Source organism: Macrotis lagotis, chromosome 8, assembly GCF_037893015.1.
Source record: "Macrotis lagotis isolate mMagLag1 chromosome 8, bilby.v1.9.chrom.fasta, whole genome shotgun sequence".
In the NCBI taxonomy this organism is placed as follows: Eukaryota; Metazoa; Chordata; class Mammalia; order Peramelemorphia; family Peramelidae; genus Macrotis; species Macrotis lagotis.
The window spans coordinates 9,854,783-9,874,465 of NC_133665.1; the positions used below are offsets into that span (position 1 = coordinate 9,854,783).

The window sequence follows — 19,683 nt, forward strand, 5'->3', positions numbered from 1 at the left end:
AGTATTGCTCAAAAGTCTAACTAAATATGGGATATGCAGTTCTCATGGAAATGCATTTCGCTCCATGAAACTATAACGTTAGTCTCAGCTAGGAGACTTGCTTTAGGGTTATTGAGTACTTTTTAAACATTTTTTAATTGGTCCCTGCTAAATTTAAAGACCTGTAGACTGAAGAGGGATGAAGCATATGTCCTCAGAGATAGTACGGGATGGTTGATAGCAGAGATCATTCTTGGCTATCCTCCTACTCACCATTACACCCCCATACTGGCCCGAAGATATTCCTTCTGAAAGATATTTTGCCTTCCACAGTTCTGCATTTATTGAGAATGACCTCAAACACATTTACTTGCCAACAAAAGATGATTAGACAACAAGAAGCTACAGAATAGAGAAACTGAGATGACATGGCAACTGCTACAAATTCCCCCGAGAATCTATCATAAACTGAGGGTGTTTAGATCATTGCAAAACTTTTAAATTTAACCGTTTATATATTTCTTCTGTTTTTAAAAACTCAATTCATTGAATTAAATTAGTTTAAATTAAAAAAATTTCTTCTCCAGTTTGCAGATAGCTTCCACTATAGAAACATAGATTTAGAGTTTGAAGGGACTTACCTTACAGGGCCATTAGTCCAACCCCTTCATTTTTATAGAGATGGAAACTGAGACCTAAAAAGGTTAAATGACTTCAATCAATCAATGTGTCCTGCACTGCCATAGATAGTAGGGATGCAAAAGCAAAAAGTAAGATAGTCTTTGTCCTCAATGGAATTTATCCAAGGAAATAAAGGCAGTAAGTGGCAGAGATAGAATTTGAATCCAGTCATCTGACTCTAAATCTAAGTCTCAAGATTTGGTTGATTCAATAGTAGAAAATAATGACTGAATTATCTAGCTCTCTTCTGGATCTACTCTTCTTATAATTATAAAACTATTTTATCTTAGGGTTGAAAGAAATATTAAATGTCATCTGGTTCAATCCCTACCTGAAATAGCAACCCTGACAACTGGTCACTCAGTCTCTGTTTGGACACTTCTAGTGATGGGATAGTAATTATTTATTGAAGTAGATCATTCCATTTTGGGGGTGCTCTGATCTTTTGTTGAGCCAAACCATTGAAACAAACTGTTTTCAAGAACCATTGAATCCTTTCAATCATAATTAAGCATCATTTATATAAAACCTTATGAGACCATGCACAGTGACTTGGGGAGGCTGAGCAAACATGGTTATCTCCCTACTTCTTGATACCTTTTCATTGAAATCTACATCCTCATCCTCAAAAGTCTATCCAGACCACTATATAGAGGATTGGTGGGCCATGCCACATCATGGAAGATTAGGATTTTAGTTCCTGAAAAGGAACAAAGGGCAGATCTCCAGCGTCATATACTTTCTATAGGGCTTTCATATCCATCATTTCATTTGATCCTCATAACATCTTTGAGAGGAAGGATTATGTGATGATGATGTTTGTCCTTCATTCTCAAAAAAGACCATGACATTAGGGAAGTGACAACATAACATGCATGTAAATTGTATTTGAGTGAGGGGGGTGCTCAGTCAAGTTACCAATCTCCAGAGCCACCTGGGTCCAGTGGCCAGATATGAATCATGATAACTGGAGATAACCCTGGATGTAAGACAAGGTCACACAGCTAATAAGTATCTGAGACTGAATTTAAATTCAGATCCTCCTGACTCCCGGGCTGGCACCAGCTAGCTGCCCTATGTAGATATGTGCACATGCATGCCCATATTCTTGTATGATTCATTTTTTCACTGAAGACTTGCCCTAAATTTTGACTCTGGAGTTTTTCATTTCCCATTCTGGTATTTCAGGGGCTCATAGCTCCCCCTACGTAACACTGAGAACCAAAAAAAAGTTCATTTTGTAAAATCATAGATTGTTAGTTATGTAATGGAAATTACTAGCCTCTTAGTTTAACTCCCCTCACTTATAGATGAGAAAACAGAGACCTAGAGAATGGAAGGCACTTTCCCAGAGTCACAAAGTAAATTAGTAATAGAGACAAAATTGTTTTTGTTCAGCCTCTTATCTTTATCCTTCACCATCTAAAGGATCAAATAACTTTGCTCTAAATTCATTGTTATGAGCCCCCTGAGTTCACATTTCATTATTTGTGTCAGGATACAATCCATGAGAAATGTTCTAGTAATTGAAAAGCTTTGAATTTTGCCCCTAGAGGGCAGCAAAAGCATGGGATATAGACAGAGGGTCTGAGTTCAAGTCCTAGCATTGCCACTGAACTGTCTGTGAACTTGAATATTTCCCTTCACCACTCCATGCCTCAGTTTACAAATCCATAAAAGGAAGAGGTGACCAATCCTGCTGCCAGAATTAGATTAAAATACAATTGGGAAATATAATAAAATTAAATTTAAAAAACAAAAGAACATAGATAATGTTAATATATGGTTTTCTAAGTCATATATGACCCTCAGGGATTCTTATGGAAGGTTTGGAGGTCATTTGTATTTGAGTTTGACACCACTGGTTTGGATGACCTCTAAGGTTCCTTCCAACTCTAAATCTATGAGCCTATGAACAGGATCAATAGTTCTAAATTATAGGGAAATAAATAAACTGTATAATTACAATCATAGTAATTAAATCTGTGCATTAGGGAAATGAGCTCTATTGAGTAGTGATGGTCTTCAAGTTGAGTTCACAAAGAACAGCTATGCTTCTGCCACTTACTGAGCTACAGAATTTTGCAGAAATTTCAAACATTCTCCAAACTTCCATTTTCTTATCAGTGTAGCCAGTGATTGGGACTTCTTTGCTGAAATGACCCAGGGAACCCCTCATTATCTCCCAGTTGCAACTATAAACAGCAATACCAACATATTGGTGATCTGGGAAAATCATCAATCATACTTTTAAAGCTGGAAGGATAATGGAGCTAGAGTTGGAATGGACCCTTGTTCAAGTCTTTCATTTTACCAATTAGGTTCAGAGAAATTAAGTGACTTGCCAAAGATAACTTGCCAAAGATAACATAGATAGTAGGTCATATTCTTTTTTTCTCTACCTCCTGTGAAAAATGACAATGGGTGTTTGATAGATCACCTCTTAGGTGCCTCCTAACTCTGAATCCTATAATCTTATAACTGAGATTATTTATTTTTTTAAGGTTTTTTTTTTTTTTGCAAGGCAAATGGGGTTAAGTGGCTTGCCCAAGGCCACACAGCTAGGTGATTATTAAGTGTCTGAGACCAGATTTGAACCCAGGTACTCCTGACTCTAAGGCTGGTGCTTTATCCACTGTGCCACCTAGCTGCCCCAAGGTTATTTATTCTGTGCCCATGAAACAAGTGATGTTACCTCTCAGAGCCTCAGTTCCCCCATTTGTAAATATATATATATATACATATATATACATATGTATATATATATATACATATATATACACATATAGTGCACAGGATTGTTATGAGATACAAATGAAGTGATACAGGGATTGTCCCTGTTTTATATGGAAAATATCAAAATATCAAAAAATGAAAAATGGATTTTGATGACTGTTTGACATAGCTTGGAAAAACTGATCGTGGTCTTCAATTTGAAGGCATGAATATCCATAAAACACAAAGAGTAAAATGATATGAACAACTCCAGGTGGCTGTGGGTTTTCTGATCTCAGATTAGGGTCTCAGCTGTATCTTTCCTATGGAAAGCAGAAAAATTATTTGAATCTAACAACTAGATTATACACCCTTAGAGATTTAATAGGACACTTCTTTGCCAGGGCACACTTATCAGTCAAGACAGAGAAGTCCCACTAACTGCCTGAGCAGGGAGATAAGGGATTAATTTGCAAAGACCTTTAGCTAAAAAAGAGGTATCCTACAAAAAAAAAGAAAGAAAGAAAAAAGGAAAGAAAAGAAAAAGTCCCAAACCAGTAGACTCTTTCCTCAAAGTGACTGAAGAGTTATAACCCTGGGTCATTTTCTACCTCCCCTTTCTCTTCTTCTCCTAGGAAAGGAGGTTGTCTTGTAATATGATCAAGTGTGGATCTGGATTAAGAGAAAATAGAGTTTAACCCTATATTTCAACCCTCATAAATTAATCATTCTGGAAAAAAAATAGCTCAGATGGTAAAAGATGGTAAAATCCCACCTGGGGATTATTCCTGGGCCACAGCACAGGAATTGTAATGTTCCCCAGAATTAGGGTCATAAGATAGAGTCCTAGAATGAACCTTAGAAACCTTCTGGTCTTTATTTTGCAAAGAAAGAAATGAGGCCTAAAGAGGTGAAATAAACTGTATGAGTTCATAGAGGAACAGAGTTAGCACTTTGAACTCAAATAAAACAATGTTGCTGCTTCCACTGTAGTATAGCTGAGACAGAGTCTCAACAAGCTTTTAATAAGTTCTTGCCATGTGTCAGGCAATTTATGATGTGATGAGGATACAAAGTCAAAAATTAAAAAACAAATCTCTGCCCTAAAAGATCTTAAATCCAACCTACACACCAATTAACTGCTATGCTTCCTACTGGTTTGTTATTGAACTTTCAAAAAAATGCCAAAAATAAACTTTTGTTTCCCATTAAAATAGCCTACCAGAAAAAGTACTGGACTGAAAGCAGGAAAACTTGGATTATGATTCAGAATTTCATACTAATTAATTGGATTGTGTAATATTTAACCAATTACTTCATTTCAGGGCCCTAGTTTCTTCATCATCATCATCATCAACAAATATTTAGTTCCTTTTCTATGAACCTATGCTCAGTAATAAAGGGTTACAAAGAGAGAGAAGGTATGGTTTCTGCTCTTACCAAACTTATCATCTAATTAGGGAAACATAGAAGGCATAAGAATCCTGGGAAGATGCAGAACACTAATTTAGAATCAGTAAATGTAGGTGCTACTTTGAACTTTGCAATTTGCTGCTTCAATAACCTCTGTCAAGTTATTTATCTCTGCACCACATTTTTTATATCTGCTAAATAAGGAGGTTGATTAAAATAATCTTTAAAAATGTTTCTTTTTCTAAATCTGGGATTTTATTTAACATTTACATTAAGATAATAATACAAGGCTAATAAATGTCAAATGAATGGTAGAGGGCTACTGACTTGCTTTGTAATATGTGCCAAGTCTCCTACCTTCTCTGATTTTATATTCCTCTTATAAAAAGCTAGGAAAAATCATGGGATTATAAATAGGTCTAGAGCAGGAAGAGACCTTATTGGTCATCTAGCCCAACACCTTCACTTTGCAAATTAAGAAATTGATGTCTGAAGAAGTTAAGTGACTTACGCAGGATCACATAAGCACTAAGAACTGAAAGAGATGGAGTTGCCCCGACCCATCTACCTTTGTTGTCTCTACAGCTTCCAGAGGTTTTTCCTTGATATTATATGTAATTGTTTCTGGTTAATGATATTAGTGGAAAATATGGCATGCATATGAAATTAAAGCAAGAGGAAAGGGGCTGAATTGGGTAGGGAAATACAAAGTGGAATGAAAATCCAAAAGTATTTTCAGACATTCAGAAAATCCACAAATATTAGTAGTATTTTGCTAGAAGGGAGCTTAGATAATCATGCTATGGTCAGCCCAATTATATTTTTAAAAGGAATTGGATTCTGATAGTAAATTTAGGATGGCAGAATTAAGCATATTCAGCAAGGAATCTCTCTAGTTCACTTGGTAATTAATCATGGACCACTTGTTGACATAGCTCCTACTGTTTTCTCCGGTGGTCAAGATTTAGATGAGAAATAACTGTTTAATATTTTCCTATTTTTACCCAGTCTCCCTAGTGAGGCTGACTCTATGAAGCCAGTGATCTTACTATCCTCTACAATTCAATTTACAACTTTTATTAAGCATCTACTATGTACAATGATCGAAATGCATTCTTTTGCTAATCTAATTTTTATTCGCATCTTTTTTTTCACATTGTCATTTCCAAACATATTCCACCTCCTCTTACCCATCAAATGACCCCTTGTAACAAAAACTTTTAAAAGAGAAGGGAGAGAGCAGTTAGATGTCACAATAGATAGAGCACCTGACTTCCTGGAGTCAAGAGGACCTGAGTTCAAATTTGACCTCAAACACTTAACTGACTAACTGTGACTTTGGGCAAGTCACTTAATCACATTGCATTGCAAAAAAAAAGAAGAGAGAAGGGAAAAGAGAGATTCAGTAAAACCAAACAACATATCTGACAGCACATGTAACATTCTTTATAGTCCCACACTTCTGCAAAAAGAGGGAAAAAGGAGAGGAAGAAGAAGATGAACCCTTGTTTATTTTCTCCCCCATCAAACTGTAAGCTCCTGGAGGGTAGAGGGTGTCTTTGTCTCATATTATAGCTACAAAATTTAGCACAATGCTAGGAAAACAGTAGGCATGTAATAAATGTTTATTGACTGACAGCTCATCTCCATTTCCAAGCTTTATCTTTGCAATTACATAGCATTCAGTTGCAATTACATAACATTCAGTTTCTGTCTTTTGTCTTTTCCATATACATTGTAATCATTATTGTCATTTTTGTTTTCTGGTTCTATTTAGTTTTGCATTAGTTCAAGTAAGTCTTTCTCTGGAGCTTTTGTTCTGTATATAACAGAACTGGACATGTTCTGTGTCTGGGCAGTTCTCAACAGTTGTTAATTTAACTTTGGAAAGGTGAGGTTGCTAATAGAAATCTGTTTAAATTTATTTTTTGTACCTATCAGGTTTTTCCCCAGCACCAGTAACATTATAATAATAGGTAACACTTACTTGGAACAGCTAGATGTTACAGTGAATAGAACACCGGTCCTGGAGTCAGGAAGACTCACCTTACTGAGTTTAAATGTGGTCTATTAGCTGTGTGATCTTAGGCAAGCACTTAATCCTGTTTGCTTTAGTTTCCTCATCTGTAAAATGAACTGAAGAAGGAATTGGCAAACCCCTCCAGTATCTCTGCCACAAAAACCCCAAATGAGTATATAGTGCTGAGATCTAGGGACTGGTATGCCACATTCATAGAACTGGGCATGTCTGAACAACTGGTTTCAACTGATATTCCAAAAGTCTTAGTGTAGTGTTTAAGCTACTAAAATTTGCAAAGCATTTTTAATATTATCTTATTTGATTCCTCTCCCAACCCAAATACCTCATGAGGTAAGTGTTATTTATCATCCCTATTTTTACAAATAGAGAAACTAAGTCACAGAAAAGTTAAATGATTTGCTCAGGGTCACATGCTATCTGAAGTAGGATTCAAGCCTAGTCTTTCTAAACTTAATTCTAGTGCTCTATTATGCCACCTAGCTGCCACATAATAAGTAAGCTCAGTAAATGCAAATTGAATTAAATCATATTTCAAATCACTAAATAAATATAGAGAAATACTTTTAATAATCATAGATTTTAGATTTAATAATTATTTCTTAGCTATTTTACCTCACCTTGGTCCATATAAGATATGGGGTTATAAGTATAGGATAAATGCTTAAAAAGATTCTTGATTTCATTAGTGCAAATATTCCCTCTATCTATATAGATCAGAATAGTCTGTACTTTAGTTAGTGGTTTCATGAATTACTATGGTCAAAAGATTTATCAGTTCTAATATTGGGCCTCTTTGAATTTAGGTAGGCTGCTCCTAAGACTGAAATTACACAATCTGGCCCATATTCTAAACAGTTCCCATTTACTAAGCATTTCCAGAGCTGGCACTCTGCTGGCATGGACTACAAGAACCCCAGGGACACTCCTTCACCACAGGTAATCATTAGAAAAGGATCTTATTGGAATTATATAGTAGCTGAAAGAACACTGAATTTGGATTCAGAAAGACTGTGGTTCCAGCCTTGGCTCCTTCTACTTACTAGCATTGGACAATTGGCTAATCCTCTCTATCCTCCACTTGCTAATCTGTGAAATGATAATAATAGTAGTCATGATGAGGCAAGAAGGTTTGTATTGTGGATAGGGCAGGAAGCCCTAAATGAGAATCTTGTCTCAGACACATAATGAGCTACATGATGTTAGGAAAATCACATATCCTCTATCAGTCTCTGTCAGTGAGGCAGTTAGATGGCATGATAAAGACAGAGTACTGGGCCTATAATCAGGAAAACTTGAACTCAAATCCAACCTCAGACATTTACTAGCTGTGTGATACTAGGAAAGTCACTTAACTTCTATTTGCCTCAGTTTCCTTAACTGTAAAATGAGGTTGATTTGAAGGCCTCTGAGTTCCCTTCCAACTCTTGCTCTATGATTCTATGATCTCACATTTGTTTTGAATAAAAGATTCATTATAGTCTTCAGAGAACCAGTGGCCAAACTAAGATAATAAATACATGGCTAAAAGGAAGCAGATTAGGGAAGTTTGGATGTTCTTCTGGACTCTAATCTCATCCTCTCCTTCTCAGGTTACAGCCACCCAGCTTTGGTAAAGCTTGTCCAGCAGCCCCAAAATGTGGTAAGTCACTTGACTTGTAGGGGGAAAAAGATTATATTTGTCTGGTTTGAGCATGAACGTGTAGAGAGATCAGCAGAGCAGGCTGGGACTCTTGGAGTTTATTGGGTGATAATGCAAAATGAAAATTTTTCCTGCTCAAAAACTTCTCCTTCTGAGCAATGTGAATGAATCAGATTGCACATAGATCTATTTCCTAGTCCTCTTCTTTATGAATTAGCAATCCTCAGTTTGGAATTCTTTTGACAGCTGGGTGGGTGGTTTTTAGATTGTTTTTTTTTTAACCAGTTGCAGCTTAACAAGCTCAGCTCTATTTTGTTCCTTTAAGAAGGAACCAAAGTCCTTAGGAAGGTTTCTAATGAGGCCTATTTTGGGCAGTACTGCAATGAGTTTATTTACTTTTGAAGAGCAATTTTTGTTTCTAAACTTTGTATAGATACCAGATGCTATACCATTTGGTGCCAAATGAATGTGTCAACAAACATTTCCAATACATTTTGTGATGTCAGCTGTCAGTAGGGATGGCACTATACTGAGCAGGGTTTGAGTGAAGGCCTTCTGAGGGGAAACAAACCTGATTGCCCACTCTGAGCTATTCTGCCCACCACCAGAGTATTCATCTTATCCTTTCCTGTTCAGTAGATACTACTGAGATCTAGTGACTGTTGTACCATATGCACAGAATATTTTTAGAGTACTTTCTTCACAACTCTGTACAAATACTTGTACAAGTATTTGATAATAACTATCATGATAATAATAGTAATGATGATGGTGTCATCCACTTGAAAGGCAAGAATACCTGAGTTGAAATTCAGGGTTTGTGATCCTGAACAAGCAGTCTAAAGGACAGAGATTCTGCATCTCTGAATGCCCAGTGATCTCCAAAGCTAACTGTAACTTCATTCTATTTCAGCCATCATGAATTTTCCTCCTCCCTTTAGGAAAGGAACTAAACAGGATGAGTTCATTTGTTTGGCTCTTTATTTTTTAGGGGGTGGTTTGGGAGAAGTTGTCAGTCTATACTCTGTAGGGAACTCCCAGTGAGAAAGTTCCTTCTACCAATGTAGTTCAGAGACTGTTCTGCAACTTAAGAGTCTTAGTGACTTGCCTAGGGCAGAGATATAAAACTCATAGCTGGGTCTAGCAAAAATCTCAGGGAAAAATTTCCTATTGCAGCCAGAACCATATTAACATATAATTAGAGGGCGGCTAGGTGCCGCAGTGGATAGAACACTGACCCTAGAGTCAGAAGTACCTGAGTTCAACTCTGGCCTCAGACAATTAATAATTACCTAGCTGTGTGGCCTTGAATAAGCCACTTAACCCCATTTGCCTTGCAAAAAGAAAAACCTAAATACATATATATAATTAGGAAATATTTGACAAAACCATAGATAGTTAATATAATATAGATAGTTAATCTGTGGTTGATTTTCTAAATGCAGTCAGCAGGGATCTCTTTCTATTTGAGCTTGATGTCATTGATCTAAAACACTTAGGGATTAAATAACTTGTCTAGGTACATAAAGCAATATAGGACTTGCTGGTTTTGAGTTCAGCTCACTAATCATTTCACCACACTGCCTGATTTTAGTTATAAACGTGCTCAGAGATGCATTGTATGCAGAACATTATTAGGCTAGATGCTGGTGAGACACAGGAGACATAGTCTAATAATGGACACAAGAAACCAGCTAAACACACAACAATAAACTATTTTAGGAAATGTTGAAGGAAAGATTTTCACACACAAAAGGAAGGTGCCTCAGGAAATTAAACCTAGCAGCTAATCTTGACAGAGGAATGTGCTTAGTCTCAAATTACCCATAATCCTTTCTCTTCCAATGAGTTCTTTGTTAAAATGAACTTTGCAGTTAGGAGAGTTACTTTACAAGTTAAATACAACCTTTTCTTTTAGTCTTAAAGAAAATGAGTATATTAAAATTGAGTAAAAGGGATAACTGGGCTACATGATTTACTGAGTAAATTAAAAATCACCCAAAAAAATCTTTGACATGATGAGATGAAATTTCTTCACATTTTTCAACCACCTGAGGCAGTTTCACTAACCCTGCTAGCTTAGTTTTAATGCTCTAGAGAGCCAGATTCACCTGCAGAAATATTATTCTGTCTAGGAGATCTGTCCTATAGGAGTAGTATTGCTTTCTCCCATCATGTGGCTCTTAATGGGGAGAAATAAACTTTTATATGTAGTTTCAAGGATATTATTTATATCTTTCTGTATCGCAGAGGATCTAAAGCTTGGAAGTTACCTAGGACTATTCCTTCATTTCCATAGATGAGGTATCTGAGGCTATGTGGTTAAGTGTTCCCCAAAGTCATATATAGAGAGTTAGGAAAAGAGTATGAATTTAAACCAAGCTTATCCTTTTCCAAATCTAATACTCATTGCACTTCATCAAGATACTGATTCCTGGGGAGCATTGTAAAGTTAGTTACAGGTAATCCTAATTGATGAAACAATACTTACAGAAACTCACCCAAATCAGGAAACCCCAAGAGTCTAGTCCATTTCCAGGGATTAAAAAAAGGGTTTGAGAGGTGACTTAGGAGATTCCTTGTTTCATTGTCACCTAGGATTTAAGACTCTTTGCTAAAGGCAATGACCTCTGGATGGTAGATTTCTGTTTAACTATTGCACCTTATAGTAAGAGAGACCCTCCTCATTTTACACATAAAGAAACTAAGCCCCACATATACTACAAATCCATAACTAATGTTCTTTGAACTAGTAATACCACTGCTCAACATAAACCACAAAGAGGTCAAAGACAGAAAGATTCCATAAATCCAAAAAAAATTGTAACACTTGTGTGCCAACAATAATAACAATAAAACTCTAGACAGTATGATTAATATGAAAGGAAATATCATATGGTAAGATTGGAGTCAGCCAATTTGAGTTCAAATCCCAGCTATGCTTTGAATAACTCACTTGACTTCACTGGGTCTTGATGCCTTCACTTGTAAATTGGGAGATTAAACTAGATGATTTCTAAGGTCCCTTCCAACTCAAGATCTATGATTCTATGATGTTATAATCTATATGGACTGTTGGGAGAGTATGATAGATATTAAAAATTGATGGGGTGGCTAGGTGGCACAATGGATAGAGCACCAGCCCTGGAGTCAGGAGTACCTGAGTTCAAATTTAGCCTCAGACACTTAATAATTACCTAGCTGTGTGGGCTTGGGCAAGCCACTTAACCCCATTGCCTTTTAAAAACTTAAAAAAAAAATTGACACTGAATCTGGCTATGTGTATTTGGCCTTCTGTGTTTGTGAATACCTCATTTTCTGTACTTTAAGACCTGGAAACCTTTTTTCTTCAATTCAGGCTCTGCTAGGTAACCTAAAAGTTCCATTTCTCTTGCTGTTTTCCATAAACCCAATATACATAGAGCTGGTTGTGCATTTTGCTTCTGTATTATCAGCCATTCCCCTTCAGTACAGCTCTTTCCCTATTAGAAAAGAACAAATTTCACTATGTATCCTATTGTAATGCATTGAACTGGACAAACTCCATTTTTTAGGATCAAGAACTTTGACTATCACTTTGAGAAAAAGTGTTTTTCAAGATTAACAGGGGTTAAAACAATTACAAAACACTTCTCACACAAATAAATCAGATTTTAATAACTGGGCAAACATCAACTGCTCATGGATAGGCTGAGCAAATGTAATAAAAATTACAATTCTACCAAAATTAAACTACCTGTTTAGTGCCCTATCAATCAAAATTCCAATAAATTACTTTAATGAGTTAGGAAAAAATTGTAAGTAAATTCATATGGAGAAATAAAAAGTGGAGAATTTCCAGAGATTTAATGAAAAAAGTGCAATAGAAGGGGGCTTAGCCCTACCAGATCTAAAATTATATTATAAAGCATCAGTCATCAAAACTGTCTGGTAATGGCTAAGAAATAAAGTGGTAGATCAGTGGAATAGACTAGGTGCAATAGCAGGAAGTGATTATAGTAATCTGCTGTTTGATAAACCCAAAGAGTCCAGCTATTGGGATAAAAACTCTCTCTTCGATAAAACTGTTGGGGAAAATTGGAAGTTAGTATGGCAGAAACTTGGATTAGATCAACACCTCACACCCTATACCAAGATAAAATCAAGATGGATAGAGGATCTAGACATAAAAAACAATATTGTAAGCAAACTAGAAGATCAAGGAGTAGTTTGCCTGTCAAATCAATGGAAAGGGAAGCAGTTTATTACCAAGGAAGAGATGGAGAACATCATTAAAAACAAACTAGACAATTTTGATTACATTAAATTAAAAAGCTTTTGCACAAACAAAACCACTGTAACCAAGATCAAAAGAAATGTAGTAAATTGGGAAACGATTTTTACAACTAGTATTTCTGACAAAGGACTCATTTCTAAAATATACAGAGAATTGAGTAAATTTCTTTTAAAAAGTCAAGCCATTCCCCAAATGACAAGATATGAAAGGCAATTTACAGATACAGAAATTGAAGAGATCCAGTCATATGAAAAATTGCTCTAAATCACTAATTATTAGAGAAATGCAAATTAAAGCATCTCTGAGATATCACCTCATACCTCTCAGACTGGCCAATATGACCAGAAAGGACAATGATCATTGTTGGAAGGGATGTGGGAAATCTGGGACATTAATACATTGTTGGTGGAGCTGTGAACACATCCAACCTTCCTGGAGAGCAGTGTGGAATTATGCCCAAAAGGCAACAAAAATGTGGATACCCTTTGATCCAGCAATACCACTACTGGGTCTATACCCTAAAGAGATTATGGAAAAGGATAAAAAATCACTTGTACAAAAATATTCATAGCAGCCCTGTTTGTGCAAAGAATTGGAAATTGAGTTGGGGAATGGCTTAATAAACTTTGGTATATGTATGTGATGGAATACTATTGTTCTATTAGAAACCAGGAGGGATGGGAATTCAGGAAAGCCTGGAAAGATTTGCATGAACTGGTGCTGAGCGAGATGAGCAGAACCAGAAGAACATTATATACTAACAGCAACATGGGGGTGACAGTCAACCTTAATGGACTTGCTCATTCCAACAGTACAATGATCAGACACAATTTTGGGGTATGTGCGACAGAGAATGCCATCCTTATCCAGAGAAAGAATTGTGGAGTTTGAACAAAGACCAGAGATTATTAACTTTAATTTAAAAAGAAAAAAATGTTATCTTATTATGTAATTTTGCTATATCTCATACTTTGTGTTTCTTCCTTAAGGATATGATTTCTCTAATCATATTCAATTTAGATCAATGCATACCATGGAAACAATGTAAAGACTAACAGACTGCCTTCTGTGGAGGGTGGGGGGGAGGGAAGCAAGATTAGGGGAAAAATTGTAAATAAAAATAAAAGTGTGCATAACCTTTAAAAAAAAAGATTTACAGGGGTTTCCTGATAGGGCAACCTAAATCCATAGCCACCAACTAGGCTAGAGGATACAATTATATTATGGATATAATTTTAGTGCAAAAGACTAGACACTCCTACTTTCCTCTTCCCGTGATGACTTCTGTCAAATTTCCCTGGTGGTAGCCACTTAATTAGAAAAAAGACTTGGGAAGATAATTCTCTGGGAAGCTATTTGGCCAGCCTGTAGATGAATGGATGGATGGATGAGGATTCGTGAATAAAGACTCAAAAATAGATGCTTTTAAGAAAATTGCCACTGTTATTTTATTCCCAGTAACGTGTAAATAATGTTATAACATTTAACAGCTTATGTGCAGAACAATGTGCTAAGTACTGGGGGAGCTAAATAATGTAAAGACCCAGTCCCTTATATAAAAGAGCTTACAGTCTGGGAAGGAGCTAAGAGACAAGCATAGATGACAACAATATTACATGATAAGTGCACTAGAGAGGTAGAAGATAAAGTGCTGTGTGAGATCTAAGGAGGAAGTCACGACTGACCAGAGGCTCAGGAAAAGCTTGAGGGATGAGAAGGCATTTCAACTGGGTTTTAAAAGTTGGGTGAGAATTCAATATGTTAGGAAGAAGAGGAAAAACATCCCAAAAGTAAAAATGCCACAAGCAAAGACATGGAGGTGAGAAAATAGAGTAAACATAAGTGAATGTGAAGGGGGAGTTGTTTTGCGGGAACTTTTTTTTCAGTAATGAGGTGAGAGTTGTTGCAAAGAGTGGTACCATTTTGGTTGAAACACAGTATTATAAAGGGAGTTTCCTGATTCAAGAATTCCCTATGTCGATGAAAACAGCTCTAAACACTATCCCTATATATGCTATAGTGTGTTACCCATAACATTAGGCTGAATGAGGTGATACCATGACATGCACATGAATTTGAATGAAGTGGCTGTTGTGCTAAGTCACCAGCCATCTAGCTGCCCTAGTGGGAAGAGTGACAGTGGCACTCACTAAAAGACAAGTGGCAGTGGGAATAAAGAGGAAGGGACAGATGAGAAAAGTTGTAACTGATTGGATTTTTTTCTTTGAGAGTCTGTACAGCATTGAAGCAGAGATAACAATTGATAATAATTGAAATCCAAGTCAGGAACTCAAGGACAAGGACACAAGGCCATTGTGGGAAATATAAACTTGGGAGTCACCTACACAAAGGTGTCATTTGAAACCATGAAATTACATGAGGTTGACAAGGGTGAGGATATAGAAGAAGGGAAAAAAGCTAAGGAGAAACTCTTGGTTATTATTCATACTAAGGCATCACAAACCAATCAACCAATCAGCAAGCATCTATTAAATGCTTATTGTATGCAAGACACTATATTAGATGTGAGAGATGGTTAAGACATTATTAATGTTTCCTGCTTTTATGAAACTTACATTCTTCTGGGGTGCTACAAAACATATACAGATAAGTGAATATAAGAGTAATTCCAAGGGGTGGAGCACACAGGACTAGCAACTATGGCATCTGGAAAGATTTCATGTAAGAACTAGCTATTTAGCTGAGCTTTGAAGGGAGGTAGGAATTCTAAGGGTTAGTAAACAGTCTGGGCAAATGCATAGAGATGGTAAACGTAATAACAGGAAATAGCTGGCAGAGGATGAGAAACCAAAAAGAGTGGTTAGAGAGGCTGGAAATGAATCTGGACTGTAGGGCCTGTAAAGTCAAAGGAGAAAAAATTATCTAGCAATCAAGGATAAGAGAAGAGGTGCTCATAATTAAAAAAAATAACATAATTTGGGGAGGTTAGGTGGTGCAGTGTATAGAGCATCGGCCCTGGAGTCAGGAAGATCTGAGTTCAAATCTGGTCTCAGAAAATAATTACCTGGCTGTGTGGCCTTGGGCAAGTCACTTAACCCCACTGCCTTGCAAAAACTAAAAAAAATAATAATAATTCAAAACAGATGGTGGGGAGGATTTTTTGATTGACTTGGGAAGGGAATTTTAGGACAGTACTGGTGGCAGAGTACAAATACAAGGGATTGAAGAGAGAACAGGTAATGAGGAAGTAGAAAGAATGATTATAAATATTTTTAGGAAAATTAATAGTAAGAGAGATGAGAGAGGTAGCTAACTCAAGGAGGTTAAATAATTTGCCCAAGGTCACATAGATTGTGAGCATCAGAGACAGAATTTGAATCCAAGTCTTCTAACTTCAGTGCCAGTGCTATTTCTACTATATCATACTGCCTCCATAATGGGCAATGATTGCCTTTTTAAATTTTGCTTGTAGGCAGATGGAAAGGAGCCAGAGGAACCGGATAAAGGGACAAAGGAATACCATGTTATCACATGCAAATTTTTTTCATTCCATGCCAGTGATTAATGGCATTCTGAAGAAGAATGCTTTGATGATAGCTAATTTCCATGTCATCAGAACCAAAGAATACCAAGTTTTATATTCATTATAGAAAATGCCCTTCTCTTAGTTTCGATACAAATCATTGTTCAGGTCATTTCATTTTACTTATATGCCTAACAAAAGGGAGCTCATAACCCTTAGGTCACAAGAATTTTTTTAAATGCAGTCCCTAATTGCCCTCAAATCAGGAAATATAAATTTAGTAGTATGTTTCATGTTCAAGCAGCAGCTCCAAATAAGGAACCAAGCAGATGAGAAAGTCCCTAATGTTGAGGAGGCTAATGAAAACCAAAAAGACCCCAGGAAGAAAAGGAAGAGGGTTTGGGGAAGGCCTAGTTTAACTGAAGACCTTTCCAAGGTAAATTGCCCATTGCAAGAAGAATATCCAGGGAACTCAAGCTCTAGGAAACCCATGTTCAAAATGCAAAGGAAGGGAGTCTCTGAAGCCTCAGGACCATTGCGTGAGTGATTAGAAATGGGTTTCTCTGACAAGACAGAACTGAAGTTTTCAAGAGCCTAGTGAGGTAGCTCCCCAACAGAACATGCACTAATAGGTAATATAAGTAATAATTTCCTGCCTTGCCACATCATTATATGCCCTCCTCACTCTCTGAGCTTACAGCAGGCTCAGAACTGGGAGAAGGGAGGAGGGAAGGTGATGGAAAGGAACTTTGATGAGAAAAGGAAAAAAAATGTGTTCATTTACTCATTTTTTCTCCAGCTTTGGAGCTAAGTACTTTGATTCTATTTAGTGCTTATGGATACACCCCAGTACAGTATCATACAAAGTACTAGATTTGAAGGCAGAGGAAGTGAGTTTCAAGGCCCAGATCTCTCCTTTGCTGTGTGACTTTGGGCAAGTTCCAGTCCCTTTGAACCTCATTTTCCTTATTTACATAATGAGGATAATGATTCTTATACTTGATCAGAAGAAAAGGTTTAAAGTATGTGCCCAGGAGGTTGATCATCTAATGCCAGAGTTTATGCCTTAAAGGAGGACATTCTTCTTTAAAAAATTGCCTAAAATTAAAATTATAAACTGCATTTTACAATTATGCTCTTGAATTGAAGTGCAACAATCCTAAAGTTCCCAATGTGTTTGTGTGGTGTTGTATTATTTTATGACCCTGAATTATAACTTCTGTCTATGCCCATGAAGATGGGGATGTTAGAACAGTAACAGAAGGTATTCCCTACATGACCCACCCAGGGAAGCTCATCTCCCGCATTTTGAGATATGTTCATCAGAAATATTCCCATAGTCAGTTACTAATAGGACAGCTGAAAACAACTAGAATTACAGTGAATCTGTGCTTGTCATTCCAAGTACATCTTGGCCAGGAAAAGAAAGGCCCTCCCATGGTATCTTGATGCACAGTGAAAGCAGGTGTCTTCAGTGGGTTTTGTTGGCAACCAAATTGCTTCAGAGAGCTTTGGAGCTGGTGTGATCAGTGCGAAGTCAGTTATTCCAAATCATTTGTTCAGTCTCCAAGCCTTTGTTAATTACTTCCTGCAGCCAGGATTGGTCAAAGGCAAAACTTATATAGTAGATGAACGGTTGCTCTTCAAATTAGTTCAAAGTTCCCTTTTCAGAACTTCTTCCATCCTCCCAGACTGGCTGATCAGGGATAACCCAGTTAATTTAATTTGATTCAACAAATATTTATTAAGTAAATTTGGTCATCTTTTGTCTCAATTCTTATCTTGCCCTTAGTCATTGAATGAGTTGTCTTTGGAAAATTGAGACTTGGAAAACTGAGACTTTAATTTAGAAAGTCCAAAGTCAGCCACTGCACCCCAGACCAATCAATCCCCCTTGTCTTGACTTGACTTTTGGTTTGCCACTAGACTTTGATAACTCTGGAGGAGAGAGTGAGACTGATGTCTTTGTGAAGTTCTGCCTCACTTAAATTCAGTTCATGCTCAAGTCAAGACATCATCCCGTGATGTCATTGATCTTCTTTAAGAACAAAGGATGAACCGCAACATTCTGTTCAGATTCTGAGTTATAAATCTTATTCCCCATCCCCACCCCAGCACAGTATCATACAAAGTACTAGATCTGAAGGCAGAGGAAGTGAGTTTCAGGCCCAGATCTCTCCTTTGTTGTGTGACTTTGGGCAAGTCCTGGTCCCTTTGAACCTCATTTTCCTTATTTGCATAATGAGGATAATAATTCATATACTTGATCAGAAGAAAAGACTTAAAATATTTAAAAGCACTACACAAACTTGAGTTTTACCCCATTATCTGTGCTAATGTGATGATGGATGCTCTCCTGAATAAACAAAGGTCAGGCATGTCCTGGAAACATGATGTCTGAGACTAAAGAAGAATCTTTAAGACCACACTGGACTTTATGCCCTTCAAATCATAGCATACAAGCATCCACCTGCTTTACTGATAGCATCATATCCTGAAAGAAGGAAGAGATTGTAGAGGACATCTAGTTTATCCTCTGCATTTTAAAGATAAGGAATCTGTATTGAGAGATGTTAAATGCCACAGAGTGAGCAGGGCAAGGATTCAAACCCAAGTCTGCTGATTCCAAATCAAACATCCTTTCCCCTACTACCACACTTGTCATTATGCATTCAGTATTGTTTATACCCTTACTCCTAAAGTATGAGTAACTGAATAATGAGAACAGCTTTAACAACTTGGCATATTGCAAATTTAAAAAAAAAATTCTGTTGTTCCTTCTCACCCATCCCTGCAAAAATAAAGTACATCTAAATATGTATACAGTAGACTGATTGGCAATGGTAACTAAAAACTGTTGGTAATTCATTTAACATGATATAAAAAAACAGTGAGAAAATTGTTGCTGTCAAGAGATGTGCTGAAAGGCTATCAATAGTCAAATTTGGAGAATTTACTGTTTCTGTTTTTCAGGGCACATTCATCAACAGACCTGCCCTTGGAGTATTTCCTCCAGAAAATTTTCCTGAAAAGCTAAAGGAATCCTTACTTTCAGTAAGTTCAGCATGAATACTTTGTGTTTGTTAAAATAATATCATACTTGATCTCTTTTAGATACCAGCTACTCTCCTAGTATATAAAAAAATTCTTTATGGGTGAGAGAGTTCATATATTGAGTTTAAGATTGGCAACTGATTGACCTGTGGATCATTTTTATGTGACACAAGAGATAGTTGCCAGCAGTAAGTCACTAACTTGAGAAAGAACCTACTGCCCCCCCACTTTCTGATATTGGAAAGTCAGCATCTCACATCCTCAGCTTGTCAAGGTCTTGTCAAAATCAAGAGATCTCTTCTACAATTATACTCAAAAAAATAGAAAAAGACCCAAAAGATGTTAAAGATGCAACTGTTGCTAATCTTCTGACAGATTATCAACATTTAGCCCTTTGTTAT

At 36.7% G+C, this 19,683-nt stretch overlaps 1 protein-coding gene across 3 annotated transcripts in view; it reads left to right on the plus strand.

Moving 5' to 3' along the window:
* Positions 1 to 19,683, plus strand: part of ABAT (4-aminobutyrate aminotransferase) — a 132,847-nt gene that overhangs the window by 90,508 nt on the left and 22,656 nt on the right. For 2 of the 3 annotated variants that reach the window (XM_074196346.1, XM_074196347.1), the window contains 2 exons: positions 8,419 to 8,468; positions 19,202 to 19,282. In XM_074196346.1, the coding sequence (XP_074052447.1) occupies positions 8,419 to 8,468; positions 19,202 to 19,282 (131 nt within the window). The remainder of the gene's footprint in view (positions 1 to 8,418; positions 8,469 to 19,201; positions 19,283 to 19,683) is intronic. The other variant, XM_074196348.1, reaches the window with a different exon arrangement.